A 22,993-nucleotide genomic window follows, 5' to 3' on the forward strand; every position below is an offset into this window, starting at 1 on the left:
GAGATGCTATAGAAGTTGGCGAGTCACCTCCAGGATACAACTACTGATAGTACTCCTCAATGTAGCATACAAAGAGAGTACTCTAAGAGCCTGGCAGCAGAGATTTAACAAAACTCAAAACAGAGAAAACTGGATAGCAAAAATGTTTACAGAAGAAAAACAGAGGAAGAGTAGAAGGAGAGATATTTCTCTGTTGTGTATCAAATGAGATGAAAACTACCCTCTTATATAGTGTTTATGACGTTACAATCAAGAGGGAAAAAGCACGCGTGTCAGACGTATGAGACAAACCGAGTAAGATTTTTTTACATGTGTGAAAAACGCGTACAAAAACTTTCAGCAAAAATATAGTGTAGGTCTTCTCCGTCACACAAAGTGTGTACACCCAAAGGACCATGCCCTTTAGGCAAAAACCATGGTATTTAAGTCTAAAACTCTTAAGATTTTAGTCTATGTGGGACTATTATTTTATCTATTCAAATGGAAAAAGCAACTAGTGGGCAATAGGTCTAGGGATCAGGTCATGGTCCATGCTTTTCAAAACACGTTTTTTCTAACATTATGTGCACGGTGCCTAGAGCTAGGTTTGGAACCAAAGTCAGTGTAAACAAGATTAGAGCCCCACAGTTACCAAATTCAAACAAATAAGCTGGCACGAAACTCTTCTGCATTTATTGCCTGAACATTTCCTCTATTGTAGACCAGGAGCTTATTATAGTTCTATCTCGCTGCAGTATGATTATGTTTTCGTCCTCTAGATCTCTCATTGTGTAAACAGCACTATTCGATTTTGGCAGATGGATGAGACATAATTCAGATAGGATTTGACAGGAACCAATTGATTGAACCTCTTAGCAACGAAGTTCAAAATGAGGCATCTTCCTGCAGATATTTTCAACTACTCTATTTCCTAACTTTCTTGTGTGGTAATAATCTGTTACAAATACTCAGGCAACTGTTGCCGGACAACAGTTTTCAACCTACCAGCAGCTATCTAGGTGCTGAGTTCTAGAAATCAATGGTGTGTCTGTTTCCTTTTGTTATAGAATAATACCATAGGTTGTGTCCATTCTGGCAGAATCAGTGCTTTCTTACTGTGTGTCAAACTGGTGGTGAAAACAGGATCTTCTGAACAACATGTTCTTTGTTTTGTGTTTTCTGTTCGCTATGTCTATTCTCCTGAGGTTGCTCCTAGAACTGTTGTATCATATTCTTCAAATGGGATAATGATGCCTACTTTTCCAGAATAGTAACACTTGTCATAGACAACAAAATGTCTTAAGATAAATGCAGCTGCAGGGATGCTGATGAGTCTACAATTCTCTTAAGCTGTAATTAAAGCAAGGAGAACAATAAGAGAGATAGTAAGCTAGATAAATCCCTATAAAATCTTAAGAGTAGTATAGATCTTGTTTCATTGCATATGAGTTTGTTATATGATAATAAGTATACGTATGATAAGTGTAATCAGTATAGAGGGTGAACCAAAACTAATTGATAACTGTTTCTAACTAGCTAGAGAGCAGGAACACCGGAGACTCCAAAACTGAATGCTCCCTTCTCAACATCACAACCTCTTTCTCTACCTGCGCAGAAGCGTAAGCAAATTAACACGCATACAGGCTACATAAAAGACCAGTGTTCAATTGAACTAGGACAGGATACTAACTACTAATATCCAAGTCATAAATGAATTAGAGTTTCTAAATACATACCATGTAAATATACGGGTCACTGTAGCCTCCTGCGCCAAATCTCTTGACTACTTTCCCCTTTAATAAACTGCAAATCATCCACGTATACCGTTCATTAAGATCACCCAGTAGCAATATGCATGCAGAACTACAGTGCTAGTTAAACATAAAACTGGGCAAAAACTGCAAATGCAGCTCTACCCTAATTAAGCATAATACAAGACTGAAACTGCAATCGATACTAGCAATATGCATGCAGAACTACGCTGCTAGTTAAACATAAAACTGGGCATAAACTGCAAATGCAGCTCTACCCTAATTAAGCATAATACAAGACTGAAACTGCAATCGATAACAGAATTGTTTAGTAACGTGCCATATAGACATAGGGGTCCCTATTGCCTCCTGAGCCAGATCTCTTAACTGCTTTCACCTTCAACAACCTAAAAATTACATTTCAAGTCATACCCACAGTCACATGAATGTACTCTAGTGAATGAACCAAAGAAATTATAAGTAAAATTAAGTGTACCCACATTCTGAGGGCTTTACTGGTGGTAGGGTTGTCACCAAGTACTCGACCAATCTCAATTTCTGAAATGGCAGCAGAATTAGCAGAGAGAACCTTGAGTATGGCTTCAGCTTGGCGTATGATGTTAGGTGGTGTCATAACTACTAATTCAGGACTAGGTTGGGGACTGGAAGCAGTAGAGGCAATAGTCCTTCTCATCCTCCTCCTTGCAGCATGAAAGCGGTCAAAAGAAATATGTGACTGACGGCTCACCACACTTGGCTCACTTGATAACGTTGATGTAGCCGACTCAGACTTTGAAGTTTCCCTTGCCACCGCCGCCGCCTTATAATTCTTGTTCTGAATATCACAGATCTTATGAATTTTTGATCGGCTTTTCTTTACCACCTGATCGAATTAATCATCCAAATTGGAAAAAACTGCGGTTAATAGGACTATATCATTCAAAACGAAGATCTCTAAATTATTGATTTCACGATAAATGAACACAACTAGCTAGTCAAAAATAGAGAATGATTTCACAGAGAAATATTGATCTCAACAAAATTGTATAGATGAATTCATTTACACAGAGAGAAAGAGATTGAAATTGGAATTTGATTATGAAATTAAGAGATGGAAATTGAGTATCCAGGGATTTGAAAATTAACATACAAGCTAGAGATTTTCAGATCTAATGCAATTTTGAGTACTAAAACTGAAAAAAATTGAATTAAGGTGCCAAAAATCGTTCATAAAGATATTATTCGTCATTCAGATATGGTTTTAGGGAACTCGGAAATCAATCGAGACGGAGTGAGAAAAAGGAAATATTAAGGATGAGATGAGAGAAAAATTAACGGAATCATCTATCTATCATCACCTTGAGGTTATTTATTTCATGAAAATTAGCTGCAATTGAGAGAAATCTTAGTGGATTATCAGATCTTGGTGATACCGAATCTTCAAATGAATTATAAATATTATTATCTGCTGCTGCTGCTTCTTCATAATTAGTTGTTGTCAGAGCTGAAGAAGAAGAAGAAGAATCAGATTTTGAATCACTGATGAATGACTTATTAGCTTCTTCATTTATGTTGTTGTTGTAGATCTTCTTAAGTCCATTGCTAAACCTGCACAACAAGTAAATCGTTGAGGTTAAAAACTACTTTTACACACATGAGATGAGAAACAGCAAAGAAGAAGATATTCCAATTTAAGAGAACCTTGAAGAAAATGACGAAGAAGAAGAAATCGATGAGATAAAACAATAATTAGTTGCAGAAGATTTCTGAGATGAGAGACTGAGAAGAGCTGATGAAGCTATCATTTCAGATTCAGAAGGAAATAATTCTAGAGTTTCCATTTTTTTCAGATTCAAATTCTTTTGAATTTTCCAAATTTTGGCGCGTAAACAGTTTTTTGGGTTTTCACTTTTTGAATCTCATAATTAGTCTGGATTTGAATTAACGAAACAAAAAATGAAATATTTGAAACAGAATACGTTTAATTCCCATATAACCCCAAGGCTGCTAATGGGGTGTCAGGATTAGTGGGGTGTAACAAGCCAAGGCAAAACTTGTTTTGTCCTATATAGAAACCTGTTTTGTTTTATCTTGATTTTGGTACACCCCCACTTAATCTGATACCCCTATTAACAATCTTGATATAACCCTGCTCGTTTGAGGTGTGGCAGCGGCTGACAGGGTGCCCAGCCAAACGGGGTAAATAAATTGTAGGGATAATTGACTACCTTGAAGCTGGTGCAGATATTATCATAGCAACATCTTATCAGGATTCTGGCTCGCCTCTTAAAATGCACTCAGGGTAATTAAACTAACCAATTTTGATGTGTACATATAGAAGGTTGGTCGGGTTTCGAAGCTACAGTCTCCTTTACTAGAAAATAAAAAAGCAAAAAACTTTAAGGTTGGGTTTGGTAATATTTTTTTTTTCAAAAACACTTTCAAAATCTATATATGTCAATAATTTTTAAAGTTGGTGTTTAGTAAAAAAAAATCAAAGTGTTTTTTTGTCCAAAACACTTTCCAAATTCCTTAATTTTTAAAAGCTGAGGAGGTAGAGAAAGCATAAGCTCCGGCCCCACCAAAATTTAATGTTTGATTTATCCTTTTTGTCCCTATTTTACTTTGTAAATGACAAAAATTACCCTTAATTATATATACAATCAATTTTTTATTTATTTTATTTTATTCTTTAAATATTATTATATTTTATTTTCAAACTAGTTTATAGTACCATTTCATTTAATTTGTCAAAAATAAATAATTACTTAATTTTAGTATGATTTTTGTTTGAAAATTACATATATGTATATATATATATATAAATATATTAAAAAGTGGTTAAGTAAAATAATTATTTTTAACAACCTTGAATAATAAAAATTAGTAAATTTAATATTTTATATATTTATATATAATAGTAAAAGAACTAATTATTTTCAAACCCAATAAAATTTAATAAAACTATTTTCAGAGATATATCTGTTTTTGTCATTTGCCACAACAAAAATGTTTGAATCTGATATTTTATTAAACACACTTTGATTGTTTTTTTTAACCATCTTTAACTTTAATTAATATTTTACCAAACGTCTAACTGTTTTTTCTCATAGCACAGTAACGCACAGCAGAAAAGTACTTTTATAAAAGCCGCAGCAATACCAAACTAAGCCTAAATTATGAAGGTTTTATATGTAGAACTCAGCATTTATATTACCTCGTCATTCTTTTTTAACAAAAAATATCAATATTGTGGATGATTTTTATTTTCAAATACAAATCTCGCCTACAACTTTTTTTTTTGATAGGGAAATAAATATATGAAGAATCAAACTTGTACATTGTCTATCTCCATATTTCGAATGATGAAATCTGGAGGGTGATCATACCAAACCGAATTTGCATTAGATCTTGCATATTTTGCTAAATCATCAGCCACTCTATTCGCTTCTCTCTTAACATGAAAGCATTTCCATCTGCTAAAATAATTAAGTAAAACAAGACATTCTTGGATGACGCTATTTGTCGTCTAATTTATTCTTCCAGTGATTCCATTAATTGCATCCACTGCGTTGATGTTGTCGCCTTCCAAGTGCAGCTTAGTAATATTCCTCTCTTTAGCCCATTTCAGTGCTTCCAGCGCTGCAATAGCCTCCCCTTGCTCCTCATCTACTGCTGTGGATGAATTTCCTTTTGCTGCAATGAAAGTTCCTGCAGAATTACGAGATATTAGTCCCACTCCTACTAGTAATCTTTTATTAATAAAAGAGAAATCAAAATTTATTTTGATGGAAAAATCTACAGGTGCCAACCACTTCAGATGTATAGAACTACTTATGCTGATACTCTGAGGGGTTATGATTTTTACTTCAACATCAGAAATAAATTTTTTTAACTCATGGATAAAACTATCTGGATTGAACTGAACGTTATCAAAAATTATAGCACATCTGAGTTTCCAGATGTGCCACAGAATGCATCCAACAAACCTGATCCTTACCTGCAGCTGCGCTTAAAGTTTTGAGATGTAAACATGTTAGTTAACCAAGAGACCAAATCCAGATTACCAACAGAGGCTAGCGTAGTGTTATCCATAGCAAACCAAATACGCTGAGTTACAGGACAATGCAAAAAAAGATGTTGAACATCTTCCTTACAATTACCACACAAAGGACAAATGTCATCAATGGTTTGAACATGTTTAACCATTTTATCTCTACTAGGAACACAGTCTTGAAGAATTCTCCATATGAGATAGAGAATCTTAGGAAGTAAACTCATGTTCCACGGTCTCTTCCATGGAAAGTTGTTATTGCTACTAATAAATCCTGAATGAGACTCATCTAATAAGATATTGTAAGCAAACTTGACTGTGAACTTCCCATTTCTAGTACCTGTCCACCTAATTTTATCCTTTCCTATCATTGGGATTCTAATTCTACAAATCTGCTCAACAATTTCTACAGGGAAGAGAACATTTATCATGTTCAAATCCCAGCTTTTAGTATCTTGCTCAATGAGTTGAGAAACATACTCAACTCCAGAAGACCAGTTGGTAGAGGGAACTAATTCCTTAGATTCAGGAAACCACCTATCTTTCCATATGTTAATGTCCCTGACATTAGCAGTTTCCCAACAACAGTGTTTTTTGACAATCTGCAATCCTTGGTAAATGCCTCTCCAAATCCAGCTTCCATTAGTACTAATTTCATCTGAAAAAGGAGAGCAGTTAGGAAAGTATTTATGCATTAAAATCTTAACCCACAAAGCATTAGGATCATGTAACATCCTCCAGGCTAGTTTAGCTAAGAGAGCTTGATTAAAAAGAGCAGATTGTCTGATATTCAGACCACCTTTCATTTTAGAATTAACAACAGTAGACCAGTTTTTGAAATAGAAACCTCTATTATTATTACTCTTACCCCACCAGAACCTTCTTTGAATAGCATCCATTCTACCAGTTAACTTTTTAGGCATAGGAAACACACTCATATGATGAGTAGCAATGGATCCTAACACTGTTTGAGTGAGAACTATCCTAGCAGGCTGGTTTAAATGCTTAGCTCTCCAATTACCTAATCTGCACCCAAATTTATCAAACATACCTGAGAAACTTTTTGTTTTGTTCCTTTGAAGCAGCAATGGAACTCCTAAGTACTTCTCCTGTAAACCCATTCTTCTAATATTAAGAATATTAGTAATGGTATTTTTATCCTGGTTACAAGTTTTAAGACTGAAAGCAAGTCCAGACTTGTCAAAGTTTATGGCTTGACCAGATATGCTACTAAATTTTTGAATGATAAAGTTGAGATGTTTAACCTCTTTAGGATTTGTCTTAGTGAAGATCAAAAGATCATCTGTAAAAAAAAGATGAGACACGGAAGGACTGGCAGGAGTAACTTTAATACCTTTAATAAGATTGTTATCTTCAGCACTCATCAGGGATTTAGAAAAAATGTCCATGCATAAAATAAAGAGGTAAGGAGACAAGGGTTCACCTTGTCTCAAACCCCTTGTTGGTTTGAATTTTTCACCTGGATCACCATTTAGAAGCACAAAAGTGGAGACAGTTGACATGCATTGCATTATCATCTTGCAAAAATCATTATCAAAACCATGGCATTTCAAGCAATCCTCCAAAATCTCCATTCAATCCTATCAAAATCTTTAATCATGTCAAGTTTAACAGCCATAAGACCTTTTTTATATTTACGTTTCTTGAGGGTGTCAACAATTTCATGTGCAATGACAATATTGTCAGTCATGAGCCTATTTTGGGCAAAAGCAGTTTGAAAGGGACTGACGATTTTACTCAATAATGGTTTTAATCTATTGGATAAGAGTTTTAAAATAATTTTATAAGAGGTATTACACAAAGTTATAGGTCTAAAATCAGCCGCATTCTTAGGATAATCTATCTTAGATATCAAGGAAATAAAATTATGATTGTTCTCTTTTAGAATGAACTTGCTGTGAATTTTTTTTTGCACCATGTGAATAGTATCATTGCCAACAATATCCCATAACTGTTGGTAAAACCCAGGGGGGAAACCATCTGGACCAGGTGAGGTCCAAGGTTTCATTTTGAACACTACATCTTTTATTTCTTCATGAGATGGCATTCTTAACAAAGCTATATTATCGGATGCAGAAACACAAAGAATAATATGATCAAAAAAGGTTCTATCTTTAGAGGGATTACCTGTCTTAGCCATCTTAGAGAAATGTTGTAATAAATTAGAAGCTATTCCATCCCTATCAGTGATCCAAATACCAGTAGAGTCTTGTATAGCCTCAATCTAAGTTCTTCTTTTTCTATAATTGGCCATATTGTGAATATATCTAGTATTTCTGTCATCTAAAGCTAGAGTGTCATCCTTTGCTCTTTGTTTCCAAAAATATTCCTCTATATTCTGCCATTTATTAAGTTCAGCTAAGAGACTAACAATCCTATTATCATTAGTATCCACAACCCCTTGAGAATGAAGTAACTCTAACTGGTTATTGATATTGCTGATATTAGTCTGAATATGTCCAAAAGATTGGATATTCCAATCTTTTAGAACAAACTTCACATGTTTCAAGTTTTTTTTGTGTCTGAAGGCAGCAGAACCATTATTACAAGCATTCCAGTTTTCTTTAATGAGATCTTTACAACTTGGATCAGCTAGCCAACACTATTGAATTTTGTAGGTCTTCTAACAGGATTAGAAACTCTAGAACTATTTAGGACAATAGGGCTGTGATCACTTGCTATGGGAGCTAGATGGTAAACATGACATTCATTATAAAGATTAAACCAAGAATCATTACCCAGTACTCTATCTATCCTTTCCTGAACAAGGTCAATTCCATGTCTTTTATTAGACCAGGTATAAGGATTACCCGTAAAATCAACACTTTAGAGACCTAAATCATCAACAAAATTTCTAGCAATATTAAGAGCAGTATGAGTATGAGAGTTACCTCCTTCCTTTTCATCATTATTAAGAATGAAATTTAAATCACCAATTAGAATCCATGGCAAGCTAATGTTTTCACTGAAATTTTTCAAAAAATTCCATTGATTATCCCTGTTTCCATTTTGCAAAGCACCATACATACAGGACATAAGAATTTTAGATCTAGCATCAGTATAGTATTCACAATTCACCACATTATAAGCAGAGCTAAGAATTTTTAGATTTACTCCATCTTTCCAGAGGATACAAAAGCCACCTGGAATTCCAACTGTGTTCACAATAAAATGATTAGGATAATTAAGAGGCTTAATTAGCTGCTCCATTTTTTTGTAATGGGACTTAGTTCAGATAGAAAAATAATTGTGGGATCATTTTTTCTCACTAAATCCTTAAGATGGGCTCTAGTATTCTTGTTACCATATCCCTGGACATTCCAGGATAAAATTCTCATAGTTGCAGGCAAATTTTGAAAACTAAAAATAGTAAAACTACAACTTGAAAAGTAATGTTGGTAGTTAAAAAAAGAAAAGGGATGAAAGATTAATACCATAGCAGCAGGTTTCTCGTTGGTAACATGAAGATACTCCTTCTCGGCTTGCACTCCTTCTTCAATTAGATCGTGTTCCATTTCATCAGTCACCGTAATAGATGTCCCTTCCCCAACATTCTTATCAAGTCCTTGGTTCTGTGAGATTTCACATAGATCATCATCCTCTGACAAACCATTATCTTCCTCATTGTTTCTAGATCTCTTGAGTTTTCGGCCTTCTTCAATCTCTTCTGCCTTATTTTTTGCTAACTGAGCTTGGATTTCTTCACAGATTTGTTGCACCATTAAATCAATATCCTCAATAACTTCCACACCATAAGCTTTGGCTAAATCTTGAATATGTGCTATGTACTCCTCATTTGTGTATCGACGAATTTTCAAATCTTCAGCTACATTTGCACACTCCTCATCATTGTGATAAAAAATGAAGCATTCCTTGCATAATGTATGAGATTGTCTTTCCCAATGGTTGTGAACCCATGAAACCCTCCCTGCAGCAGTATTCCACCATCCACCTCGATGGAGTGGTTTTGATAAATCAATCTTCACTCTGGATGTAATTGGATTTCTTGCTCCTGGTCTATAGTTCTTTGGGTTAATCGAGATTTTTTCACCTAGCTCATTGAATGCATCATTGACTACTGACGAAGAATGATGTTCTAAAAGAAGATGCTGGAATTGAACATTCCATTATTGGTGAGTAAACTTTTGGTCTTGAACTTTAATAGAGGAATCATAGATTTTTAGTTTAAGCAAACATTTGAGAACATTTCATGTCCCTTTCTTAAGAACAACACGCATTGTTTATTCTGAATGGAACTTGAATAAAAAGATATTCTTGTCAATACCACGTACCTCTTTTACTTTATATTTTTTCCACAAAGAGATTATTGCTTTCCTCACATCCTCAGTATCATTGGGATCTTTTGAGAACAATTTTCCTACCAAAGTATGTTTCCATTCATTTGAAGCTTCAGAGATTAGAGTTTGTTTTGACCCTAAGGTTCTTCTCATTTGCGTTGCACAGAGATCTCGAATGGTTGAGATTTGCATCTTTCTAGTTATGGCTGAAACTTGATTGTTGGAAGAAGACGCCATTGCTATGAAGTGGATATGAAAAGTTGTTGTAAAACGAGAGTAGGGTTTTCTCTTTGCTGTAACTTCTCCTTTTAAGGACGATAATTGGGAAGAGAATATATCATAACTGCAAATCTTGCCATGATCAATGGCATGGGAAGAAAATAACAGATAAAATGATATACTCGTAGTATAATATCTATCTATTAAAGACTGCATACCAAAACAAACCTCGAAGACAGCTAATTTGATTGAACTTTTTCCGCTCCGTGAAAGAAGGTAAACTTGAAAATTCAAATTTCAAAAATTGGTTACGACTTTGATGAATCAGATACACCGAGTCAGTCTGTAAAAAATTACAGAAACCCATACGATCATACACATGATTAACTTGATTAGAATACTGAGACATATTGTTTGGAGACATCTGGAGACTGATGAATTGCAATACTGCTGGCGAAACCGATAATACTATAGATGATTGTAACAATAAAGTTAACAGAATGAGTATATAGAACCGAGAGGACCCATACTGGATGCTCTTCATGATGATAAAACGAGAAACCCTGCAAAAAATATTTAGAACGCCATTAGGTCAGAAGAATAAAATTGGATGAGAATAACAGATGAAATTTTTTTAAAAACTGAAAAAACTACTAAAAAACCCTAGAATGAAACCAGGAAAACAATATCAATAATTCAGATCAAATGGAAGAACATTAAAATAAAGAAAATTGTAAATAATCATCAACAGAAACAATAGAAGAAGTAAAAACGATTTTCTGACTTCATGATAATCACAGTATGACAGAAAATTATGAAACCGATTTTTTAATGAGTTAACTCATTAGTCGCCCGATCCTCAGAGCTCAAAATGATGTCATTTAATTGTTTGTTTTAATTCCATGATAATCTCGTCTACAACTAGTGGGATGATTTTTCAACGAAAATACCTTCATTTGTGTTACAGAAACAGATACTATAAAAATCAAGGTGAACCTTCCCGGTCGAATCTCCATGGGTTATTTCCGTCACCCATTTCAATCTTCTTTTTATTCCTAGGGTAATAAAAATACATAGGATAAAATGTTAAGGATTTTATTAAAAAGCAAAAGCAAAAGAAAACATATGTGTTATGTATTAAAAAGTTTTTAAGCGACAGAAAATAAACCTTTCACGCATATGAATCTCAACGAATTTCTTCCAATTAAGCTCAAATTTTGTATCAAAAGTCAATATGTAAAATAATAAAACCCTCTGAAGTTTTAATCATAGAAACCCAATCTCTCCATTCATATCAGACCCTAAAAACCGTACAGTATAGGTTCAGAACTAATGAATAAAGATCAAGACCTCTATCTCTGACTCTCTCAATTTTGGTTTTCAAGATCCTTTCATTTTAACTAAGATAAAGTAGATAAACTTAATAAGAAAACCAAGAAAGAAATAAAGATATATGACAACATAACCAAGAAGAAAGACAAAAAGAGATAAAGATTTGATCGTAAGATATATTACTCAGTGATCAGCATATGATCAAGAAAAACTTGAAGAAACTAAGATTATAACTTGAATCAAAAAAGTAAATTTCAAAACAAAGATCTAAACTTGGAAATAATGACAGTAGCATTGAGGAACAAAACTGACCAATCAAGAGAACTAGGACAAGAATTAGAAGAAGTGATAAATTAAAAGAAGTGTTTAATTATTTGAGTTGCAACTTGAACAATGAATGTTGATCAAAACATTTGATGATGAACAACAACGATCAGTTTCATGAATAAGAATACAAAAACTTTAAGAAAATTCGAGTTATGACAAAAAAAAGGAAGAAAGAATTTGTAAACTTACTGAAGTTTTACTAGAAATTTAACTACAAGGTGAGAACGGTTTCGAAAGTTATTTCTTCAAAATTCTTCAAATTGATACGAGTACAGAGAATATAGTAGTAGTAAGTTTGTTTTTGGAAAGAATAAAAGATATATATTATTGAATTTTGGATAGAGATGCAAATTGATTTGTATTAAAGGTGCTTTCGTAATACACCGACTTAACACATTGACACCAAAACTGAACTACTAAGGCGCGACATACCATACGACGATGGAGGAATGAATCACCAACCATTCTACACAAACTATATATGATCACAACAATTTCATGTCACCATCTTGTTATACAACTCGAGAAGACTTCACTAATATTACAAAATCATGTATTACTAGTTCCAAATTGGATCTCCCAATTAATCATTTTGTCAAACATCTGCCATACAAAGTAAATCCATAACTCCTTTTCTGGCACTACTTGATCTTTGTTGATTGACATCTATATTGGATGATTGATCATAGTAGTTGGCTTAGCTAATTCGTCAAAGTGTATCAAATAATTCTGGTCTATCTTGACCATTTTAAAAGAGAAGTTGGAAATACAATTTTATTCTTTAAGAAAAGCCACCGAAGAGTTTTATATTCTAGAAGATCAGCAAACTTTGGCTTGAAGTCTCGAGTTCAACCTTTCCCATCCTCTCTGTAAGGACCCTCAGGCTCGTCAACGCTTAGACTAGATAAGAGACGAATTAACCGATAATAACTCGATTAGTTTAACACGAACGTTAATTAATAGGAATTAATCTAACAACGATTTAGTTACGAAATTAGTACTATTGGATTGATTTTGAAAAGTTATGCGAAATGGACTAATCGAACGTGTCAGTCGGATACCAGGCGAATAAGTAATCATTAGATATGTATGGAGGGAAAAATGGTTGTTTTGATTTAAACCGACCCTGTCTCCCCTTATCAAGGAAAGTGGGCGAAGTAGTATTTCCCTGTTGGTCCTATCTACCAGAAACTAAATCGCATTTCTTCTTATCTTCTATTCTATTCTTCTTCATTTTTCCTTCTTCTTCTCTTCCTTTCTTCTCTGCTCTTCTTTTGTCGATGGTTGAGAGGTGAGTTTGAGATTGGATTTGAGTGGAGAATCATGAAGAAGAACTAAATGAAATTTGTATAAAGGATGAAGGAGATGGTGTTTTTGAGAATCAGGAAGGAGATGAATTAAAGATTGTTGATGTAATAAAACAGGGTAAATCAAGTTAGGGTTTCGCCTGATATTGAGTTTTATGTGGAATCGATAGATGTATTGACTTGTGTATAGTTGACAAATTAGGGATCATCGATGAACAAATGCTGCTGAGTTTTTTTTGGATGAGAATCGAAGGAATTAGGGTTTGAGATTGATATTGATATTAAGCTCATGTGAAATTGATGAAGATTATGTGTTGCTAATAGAGGTATAAGAAAGGGGTAATCGTTAATTTGGTTATGTGAAGTTGTTATGAAGATGATGTTGATGTTACAGGGGAGGAGTTATGTGCTAGTGAAAATGAAGGTTGAATTTACATGGGTGATGACTGTAGTTGAGGTTGTAATATTAGGAATGATGGGAGTTGTTTTAAATATAGTTGCTGGTGGTATCTCTGTTGAGTTTGAGAAGATGGATTGGTTGTGTCTACTAGGAATTGTATGTTACAGTGGTGCAGATGGTGTTGTCTCATGGAATTGGGATGTTACCAACATAATGTTGGTGATGGTGTTGTCTTGTGTCTGGGATTGAGATAAATAGAATTGTATTGCTGTTTAGGGAATCTGGTGTTGGTTCAGTTTAGTGGAATGTATTGCTAAAAGCTGCAATTGCAGGTAATCAAAGTTGTTGTTTCTAAATGATTTATGAAGTTAAGTTAAGGATATGTATTGTTGTATTGATTGATTGTTAGAACTGTTTTGAGATAGATATTGATGTTGTTAGAAAAGAGATGGAATGTAGTCTGTAGTAGAGCTTTGGTATATCCGATTGAGCTTATTCAGTCTGAATCGGTTTATTCTTAGCTGACTGAGTCGAGTTAACCCTGTTAACTTGAGTTGAATCGGTTTGACTCAGTGACCAGACCAGTGGATCGTTTGATTTGACCATTGACCCTGGACTTTGACCTTGATTAGACGTTGGCCGTTAGATGACTTCCTCTGACCAGACGTTGACTGTTAGTGACCGTTAGTCAACTCTTTTGGACCATACCTTAGGTTAATGGGATGGTTTAGTGGACTTTGGTTTAGGTCTAGTTTTCCTATATTAATGAATTGGACCTTTGTGGTCTGAATTAGCCTTTGACTTCTTCTACAAAGTTTAGACATTCATTAGACTTATCGAATTGACTATAGAATCATAGATAGGTTTGAAATCATTAGTTAGACTTGTATAATTCTTGTGTGAGCCTTTTGGCTAGTTTCTTAGACTTCTTGTGTGATTAACAGTTAGTTTATATTAACAACGATCGATTCGAAGGATGAACCAGAGGATCTCGAGGTAGGCGTGGATTGTCATCAAAAGAGGTGGGAATACATTTAACTCTCATGTGATTATTGTTGTTTTCTTTTACAAAAGTTTATATTTAACAAATTCATGCATTATCTGCTTGTGTATTCCTTGCATTGTTTTATTTTGAATTCCGAAAGTATTGTTGTTTCTTTTAACCTTTCCATTGCTTGGAAAGGAATTGTAATGCTTTGTATGTCTTTATGAAATGTTTGGGAAATAAGAATTTTCATTTGTATGCTTAATAGGTGTGTAAGGAACTGGTCGAAACCTATTAGGAAAATGATAGGTGTGTAAGGAATTGGTTGACACCTATCTGGAAATAAGAGTTTCCATGCTTGGTATATAGGATACTGCTCCTTCATATATATCTACATGAATTCGAGCTTTTATGCGTATTAGGTGTGTAAGTAATTGGTCGACACCATTATAAACTAATAGGGTGTGTAAAGAATCGTTCGACACTCAATATAGTACATTGTTTGAAGAATGAGTTAGTTCCATGTACATGATTGTTTAATTCTGTGAATTGATTGTGTTTTAGTGTTGGAAAAACATGAATTGTTTTCCAAATCATTTTAATAATTACTCGAAAGTTGAATGTTATTCCTACGGGGAACCCCTTTTATGGATGATGTGCTCACCCATTCCCACTTTCAGTTTCAGACACAGATCAGAGTTGCTCAGCGAAAGCTTCAAGAGTCGAGTTCGTTAGTTGTTTAACTTCTGTCATGTTTATTATGTTGCATATTATATTTGTAAACCAAATGACTATTGTATATGTATCATTTGAGAGAAGTTATTGTATATATATAATATTTCTGAGCGGGGTTAGTTTTGGGTTAAGTTTTGTAGCATATTTATAATTGAATGCTTAAGTTTATGATTTGGTTTCTTAGTGCCTCTTTATTTAGTTAATCTCTTGGATTATTCAGCTTCTAGCTTTGGAGGCGCTACAGTGTTGGTATCAGAGCTCACTATTAGATCTTATATGGGAAATGATAGAACTAGCCAGTGCCAGTTCGAGAACTAGATTAGTTAGAGCTGGGTTGGGTTTGTGAGATAAATCTTAATCACTAAAAACTATCTATAATTAAAAGAATTATTTTATTGATTGATTTGTTTGTTTGTAATGAAGTAAAAATTGTAGGGTACACCGATAGATTTAGCTGATATGGATTTGAGAATAATTGATCTAAATAGTATGAACAAGTACACAATTCAACACTAAAAATAGTGAGATTAGTATTATTGATAAATCTTGAAAGTCACGTATATACTTTTTAAGCACCTTGACTTATATGTAGGGTCAATAATTTATTATCACATAAATGTTAATAATACTTTTGGGATTCAATAATAATTGGAAGATTAGTTAGAATAAGAGTTCGACCATCGATGTTAATAATAAAAATATTATTATAATAATTATAGAATAGCAACAACAAGATGTAATTTTTATTAATAGTACAACTTAAGGATTATTTAGTAATAATATAAAATTTAATTACAATTAACTTTTATCAGCCTAAGAAATAAGAAATAAATGTTATATTGATAATAAAATATTAATACCAAACGATTATGACAAATTGTTAGTGGTTATTTACTTATATCCAGTCACATAATGAAATAAACAAATAGATACACTAAAGATAATATGTAATAATTTAGATAACTAAATTGTTTAAAGTGTTGTGAACTATTTATATGTTTTACAAAATAAATTATAATACTTACACCAATTACGATAAAATTTTAGAGACTAATTAATTTTAATAAATTAATAATTAGTTAATCCAGCACTTGGAATAATGAATGTTATGTTTTCTCTGTGCGTAGGGAGGCATTGTCGGGACTGGCCAACCTTGACAGGACAACTTCATTCAGAGGTGACCGATCATAGACGTTTAGTATGATTTAGATCTTTTAGAAAACCGATAATTATAAAGTCAATTAGAAAGATTCGTAGGAGTCTCCTTTGTAATTAGAGACAAGTATTTTATAAGATAGAAATTAGTGTAAGAAACTTAGAGTTCCCTATTTGATAGAAATTAAATCAGCATAGTTGAACCTAGAGCCACAAATTTTAGTTGTAGAAAGCCAAATAAGTTGTGCTTTGTTTTATGTTGTTTGCGCTTAGACAAGAGATAAGTTTATTCTTTAATATGGGGAGTTTTTGAAGACCATAAGGATGGTTTGATTTTCGAGGACGAGAATGATATAAGGTGTGGAGAATGTAAGGACCCTCAAGCTTGTCAACGCTATTAGACTAGTCAAGAGACGAATTAACCGATAATAACTAGATTAGTTTAACACGAACATTAATTAATAGGAATTAATCTAACAACGATTTAGTTACGAAATAGTACTATTGGATTGATTTTGAAAAGTTATGCGGAATGGACTACTCGAACGTGTCAATCAGATACCAGGCGAATAAGTAATCTTTAGATATGTATGGAGGGCAAAATGGTTGTTTTGATTTAAACAGACCCGGTCTCCCCTTATCAAGGAAAGTGGGCAAGTAGTATTTCCCTATTGATATTATCTACCAGAAACTAAATCGCACTTCTTCTTATCTTTTTTTCTATTCTTCTTCATTTTTCCTTCTTCTTCTCTTCCTTTCTTCTCTGCTCTTCTTCTGCCGATGGTTGAGAGGTGAGTTTGAGATTTGATTTGAGTGGAGAATCATGAAGAATAACTAAATGAAATATGTATAAAGGATGAATGAGATAGTGTTGTTGAGAATCAGGAAGGAGATGAATTAAAGATTGTTGATGTAATAAAACAGGGTAAATCAAATTAGGGTTTCGCATGATATTGAGTTTTATGTGGAATCGATAGATGTATTGACTTGTGTATAGTTGACAAATTAGGGATCACCGATGAACAAATGCTGCTGGTTTTTTTTTGGATGAGAATCGAATGAATTAGGGTTTGAGATTGATATTAAGTTCATGTGAAATTGATGAAGATTATATGTTGCTAATAGAGGTATAAGAAAGGGGTAATCGTTAATTTGGTGATATGAAGTTGTTATGAAGATGATGATGATGTTACAGGGGAGGAGTTATGTGCTGGTGGAGATGAAGGTTGAATTTACATGGGTGGTGATTGTTGTTGAGGTTGTAATATTAGGAATAATGGGAGTTGTTTTGGGTATAGTTGCTGGTGGTATCTCTGTTGAGTTTGAGAAGATGGATTGGTTGTGTCTACTAGGAATTGTATGTTACAGTGGTGCAGATGGTGTTGTCTCATGGAATTGGGATGTTACCAACATAGTGTTGGTGATGGTGTGGTCTTGTGTCTGGGATTGAGATAAATAGAATTGTATTGTTGTTTAGGGAATCTGGTGTTGGTTCAGTTTAGTGGAATGTATTGCTAAAAGCTGCAATTGTAGGTAATCAAAGTTATTGTTTCTAAATGATTTATGAAGTTAAGTTAAGGATATGTATTGTTGTATTGATTGATTGTTAGAACTGTTTTGAGATAGATATTGATGTTGTTTGATGAGTGCTAAAAAGTGCATATTTCTATATATTTTTCTTGGCATTTAACTCATCTTTTGTGCATTAATTCTACATTTTATCCCATATTCTGTATTTTCGTTGTTTTCAAGAATAAATATTTTTCTTAATTAATTTTGCATTTTTAGGTACTAAATAAAGCCTGGTTAACTCACGGAGCGAAAAAGAGCAAAGAAACGGCAAAGACTCTCGCTAGGAAGAAGCGAAGAATGATGTTTGCAAGAGCCGGATCAACGAGAAGTGGGCTTGAAGAGGAAGAATTGTTCTTAAAGAAGATATGGGCTTGGCATACCCAATACCCAAGACCCTTACCCAAATCCATTTCCATTATCCATACCCATTTCCATGAGAGCCGTCAGATTGGATCCATCTCATCATCCAACGGTCGCCTCATCATTGTGCATCAAACTCCGAAGCTCCCGTCAAACACTATAGTACCTAACTCCATCTGAAGCCGTCAGTTTTGTTGTATCTCATCATCCAACGGTCGCTTCTATCGCGTCGTTGGATCATTCCATCACCTTTTCATCCTACACTTTAGCTTCGCTGAGCATCAACCTTTGATACATCCGCCTCACACCCTAGCATCAGAAACCTATACCCTCAACCAAACACACCCTTATTCTCCATCGGGTTCTTCTTCTCATCTTCCCCAAAAACTCCACAGTTCTGCAACTCCATCACCTCCACCAGCTACACCTTCTTCTCGAACCACACCACCACCACAACTACCCGACAACACCACGACATCTCTCCCTAGCCTAGACTTCTTTCCAAATTCACATCTCTGAACCCTAGGTGTGGGTTTGACAAGAAAGCTCGAGCTAGGGTTTCACCAACAGCGAGGAGAAGACAAAATTGAGGGCAGGAAAAGCTTCAGAAGAGCAGAGGGGACATACCCAAAGCATGGGTCGAGCTCAATTCAGGAAATTGGTGAGAGAATTTGATTTTCCCCAAAAAATTAGGGTTTCGAATTAGGGTTTTGTATTTTTGAAAAACTATAAAAGGGAAGCTGTAGAGAATGCAAAAACTGTTCTTGGGTCATCCGAGAAACCCCCTAATTGGGTTAATTTCATGTTGTTTCAATTTCAATTTCATAATTCAGTTTATTTGCAATTTCATGTTTAGTTCCATTTTAATGTTAATTATGTTCTGAGTTCACTGCTAGGGTTAGATGAAACCATTAATTCATTGTTAAGTTCAGTTCAAGTTTTGTTATAGTCTTGTTGTGCTAAGAATGCTAGGATTGAAATTATCCTTCAGGATTGCTTACTCATCTAAGTGATTGATCTGCGGTTAGTTTGTTTTGTGAGAGGACAGCTAATACTAGGATTAGATAATTATCTTAGTGATACTAAACCATCCTCCTGAAACAACCCTTTGATGAGCAGCAGGCTTGAACCTTCACTGCCATCTAGATAGTCAGCAAGCCTAGAAGCTCACTGATATCTACACCAGGGACAAGAACATAATGGAACTAGGATGACTTGACTTAAGTTAGTGGTGGATTCAATCCCTAATTCTTTATTTCTTTGTTCTAGTGCTTCACTGCCATTACTTCCTTGGTTCTTTATTTCTAACTGCCTTAGGCTCATTGCCTTTGATTCTTTGCTACTGTCAATCTTTGCATCTTTGGCTCACTGCCACTGTAACTTACTGTCACTGCTTAGCTTAGGAAACTTCAACTACACACACAAGTCTCTGTGGATCGACCCGTATTTGCACATTAGCTTCAATCGACACCGTGCACTTGCGTTTATCATTTGTAGGATTTTTAGAAGCCTACCAAGTTTTTGGCGCCGTTGCCGAGGACTTGGCTGTGTTGTTTTGAAGATTTCTTAGCCATCTTGCATTTCATTCTAGTCCATTTGCATCATTGCATCATTGTCTGCATCAGCATCTTGCATCTGCATTGCATTCCTGCATCTTAGTGTAACTTGCATAACCATTGCATTTGCATCTTCCCTGTTTCAGTGTAAAATTTTTTGCATTATTGCATCATAACTTGCATATTCATCTCTTGTCTTTGCATACTCACTTGCATTCATTACATCTTGTTGTTCTTACTATTTTGTTGATGTGCCTCACTTTCTTCTTTGAGCTGCAGGTACAACTGAAGTCCTGCTCTGTGCCTTGTGGTGCCTCTGAACTTGTGGTGCTGCTGCTGTGGAGCTGGTGCTGCACTATTGTTGCTAGAACTTGTGCTGATGTGGTGCTCCTGCTGGTGCCAGGCCAAGTCTGCTGCAACCCCTGCTGCCTGGTGCTAAACTGAGCCATTAAAGCCCAACTGGGTTGTAAGCTGCAGAAGGTAAACCAAATCCCAACTGGGCTTTTGCAACCAAACTGAGCAGCTGGGTTGTGCTTAAGCAAGTAAGCCTAAACCCATTAAGAGAACCCAACCTGTGGGCTTCCATTTTTAATTTGTGGGCTTGTAATAATTTTTTCTATTTTTCTGTTGGGTTTGTAATTAATTTCTTGTGGGCTTGTTTGTTTAATTGCTTGTGGGCTTGTGGTGTTAGATTGATTTGGGCCTGTAGTTTTAAATTAGAAAAACTGAACTTTTAAAAGCCCAACTGGGCCTCAGACCAAACAAGCAACAGTTGGGCTATTTCAAAAGCTACATTGGGCTTCAGTTTGCATACACATTGTGGGCTTAGTTCACCTTCCCTTGGCAAAGCAATTTCTCCCACCAATGTGGGCTTGCTCCCAACACTAAAACCAAAATTATTGCTCCCAACACTAAAACAAAATTCTTGCTCCCAATACTAAAACCAAAATTTTTGCTCCCAATTAAAAACCAAATTTTTCTACCTCTTTAAAACCAAATTTGCTCCCATCAAAACCAAAAGCTCTCAAATGGGCTTTGTCTTCAAAGTCTAAAACCAAAGTTTTCAAAACCCAATAAACCAAAATTTTCTAAAACCCATTAAAAACCAAATTTCTTTTTCCAAAACCCGACAAAACCAAATGTTACCCATAAAAACCAAATTTTTCCCAAAAATCCAAACCCATTAAAAAACCAAATTTTGGGCTTTGTAACATAGTTACTTAGCTTTTGAGCCAAATCATGTCTGGATCTTGGTCTACAGTTGGGGAATACAACAAATCCCTTAGAGAACTTGCGTATGGACATACTCCACGTTATGAACCTCCCATAGACCATGATGTCAATAGTTATAGGAATTATTATGGACATTTTCAGAGTCCCGAGCCTCAATACATGAACCCTAATGACTATTCACACATGCATCATTCATCACAACGTGAAAATGAACATTTTGCTAGTGCCTCACTCACACAATCATCACTGATCGATCAATTAGAAGCTCGAATCGCAGCTTTAGAAATGCAATCACATGAGGAATCTGTCACATCTAATTTTCTTAGGCAACCTGAAATCTATGCATGTCCCGCATGTGGTAGTTTAGACCACCCTGTTGAGAATTGTCATATTTTGCATAATTTTAGGAAATCTAGAGAAAATCCAAGGTATGAAATGCCCATAAATTGTGAGAATGGTAGTCATTGGGACCATAATCAATCCTTTGAGGGTTGCGATCAATATTTTGTAAACCCTAATGACCATGCACACATGTACCATTCACCACAATTTGAACATGAATAATTTTGTACTCCCATGAATTTAGACTCCACCACAGAAGCTTTAAGACTCAGTAAGCAAAACTTTGATAGATCTACATCACGAATTCATGCATATTTAGATCAGATTTTGCTTCACCTACAAAAGGAGGAAATTCATGAGGAAATGTATGTTGTCCCTAATGAAGTGTCTAGTCCCATTCTTGTAAATGATGTTGAATATGAACCTAATTTAGAGGAACATGAATCGACTAATGACACCACCACTGTTAATGAGGACCAATATGCATGCTACCATGATGATGATTATGATGATATGTTAGAAGAACATGAAAATATTGTGGAACCTGTTGGTTCAAAAACATATGGCTTCTCGCCCTCGACCTTCATGAATGTTGTTTTTTCTAATACTCATTGTAATTCATATGATTTTGACATTGACATGGGATTCGTACAATTATTCTGTGAAGATGAGCATGACATAGGAATAGTTGAATCTTCTGTAGACACTAATATGCATGAAAATATATTTGATGTGTCTGATTCTCTACCTAGGTCACATTGTGATATTTCTCCTGATTTGCCGATGCATGAGAATAAATTTGTTGATGATGTTGATGATTCTGAGTGTGAACTTGCTAAACTGATTGATGATTGTGAGCATGATGTGACATGTGTAGATGATTTAGGAGATTTTGATTTGATTAATAATGACGCACCTATTCTCCTACATGAGTCACAATCTGTTGGCCTTCCACCCAACCTAGATTTGGTTTGTACCAATATTGTAAAACCAATTTTTAGAGTCCCTAATCTAGGTTTGGAACTGTGTGCTTCCCAAGTCCTTTTGGACTATTTTGCATCTAAGTATAATATCTTTGAGGAGCCACAGTTGGAATTAGCATGTTTTCCCGTCCCTAGCAAAGTTCATTTCGAGCTAGACCTTGTGCATGATGAACCCCCAAAACTGCGAGATTTTGTTTCCAAAATTTTATCCGTTGAAAAATCCAGGTTTGGGGGTAGCTCATTTTGTTTCACAGTTTCACTTGCGTTTCTTTCCTGTTATATTTGTGTGAAGCTGTTGAAACCTCTACACTTTGTCTTTTGGGTTGATCCTCAACTCTTTAGATTGTTAGTGTATGGTGAATTTTTGTATATAATCCAGTAGAT

At 34.8% G+C, this 22,993-nt stretch overlaps 1 protein-coding gene across 1 annotated transcript; it reads right to left on the reverse strand.

Moving 5' to 3' along the window:
- Nucleotides 1-1,434: 1,434 nt before the first annotated feature.
- LOC113324343 lies at nt 1,435-3,571 on the reverse strand. Its single transcript, XM_026572658.1, has 5 exons — nt 3,432-3,571; nt 3,089-3,338; nt 2,231-2,613; nt 1,716-1,782; nt 1,435-1,586 (listed from the first exon to the last, which is right to left on the reverse strand). Exons 1-5 carry the CDS (start codon nt 3,569-3,571, stop codon nt 1,512-1,514), a joined length of 915 nt encoding a protein of 304 aa, XP_026428443.1. The 3' UTR covers nt 1,435-1,511.
- Nucleotides 3,572-22,993: the final 19,422 nt, after the last annotated feature.

The sequence above is a fragment of the Papaver somniferum genome, chromosome 11 (assembly GCF_003573695.1).
Source record: "Papaver somniferum cultivar HN1 chromosome 11, ASM357369v1, whole genome shotgun sequence".
Taxonomy (NCBI): domain Eukaryota; kingdom Viridiplantae; phylum Streptophyta; class Magnoliopsida; order Ranunculales; family Papaveraceae; genus Papaver; species Papaver somniferum.

Bases quoted from the DNA above. Each gene is read 5' to 3' on its own strand.
- LOC113324343 (XM_026572658.1), bottom strand. From the start codon at position 3,571: ATGGAAACTCTAGAATTATTTCCTTCTGAATCTGAAATGATAGCTTCA. The intron at 1,783-2,230 runs GTGGGTACACTT...GATGATTTGCAG, and splicing joins ACCAGTAAAGCCCTCAGAAT to TTTATTAAAGGGGAAAGTAG. The intron at 1,587-1,715 runs GTATGTATTTAG...GCTTCTGCGCAG, and splicing joins GTGACCCGTATATTTACATG to GTAGAGAAAGAGGTTGTGAT.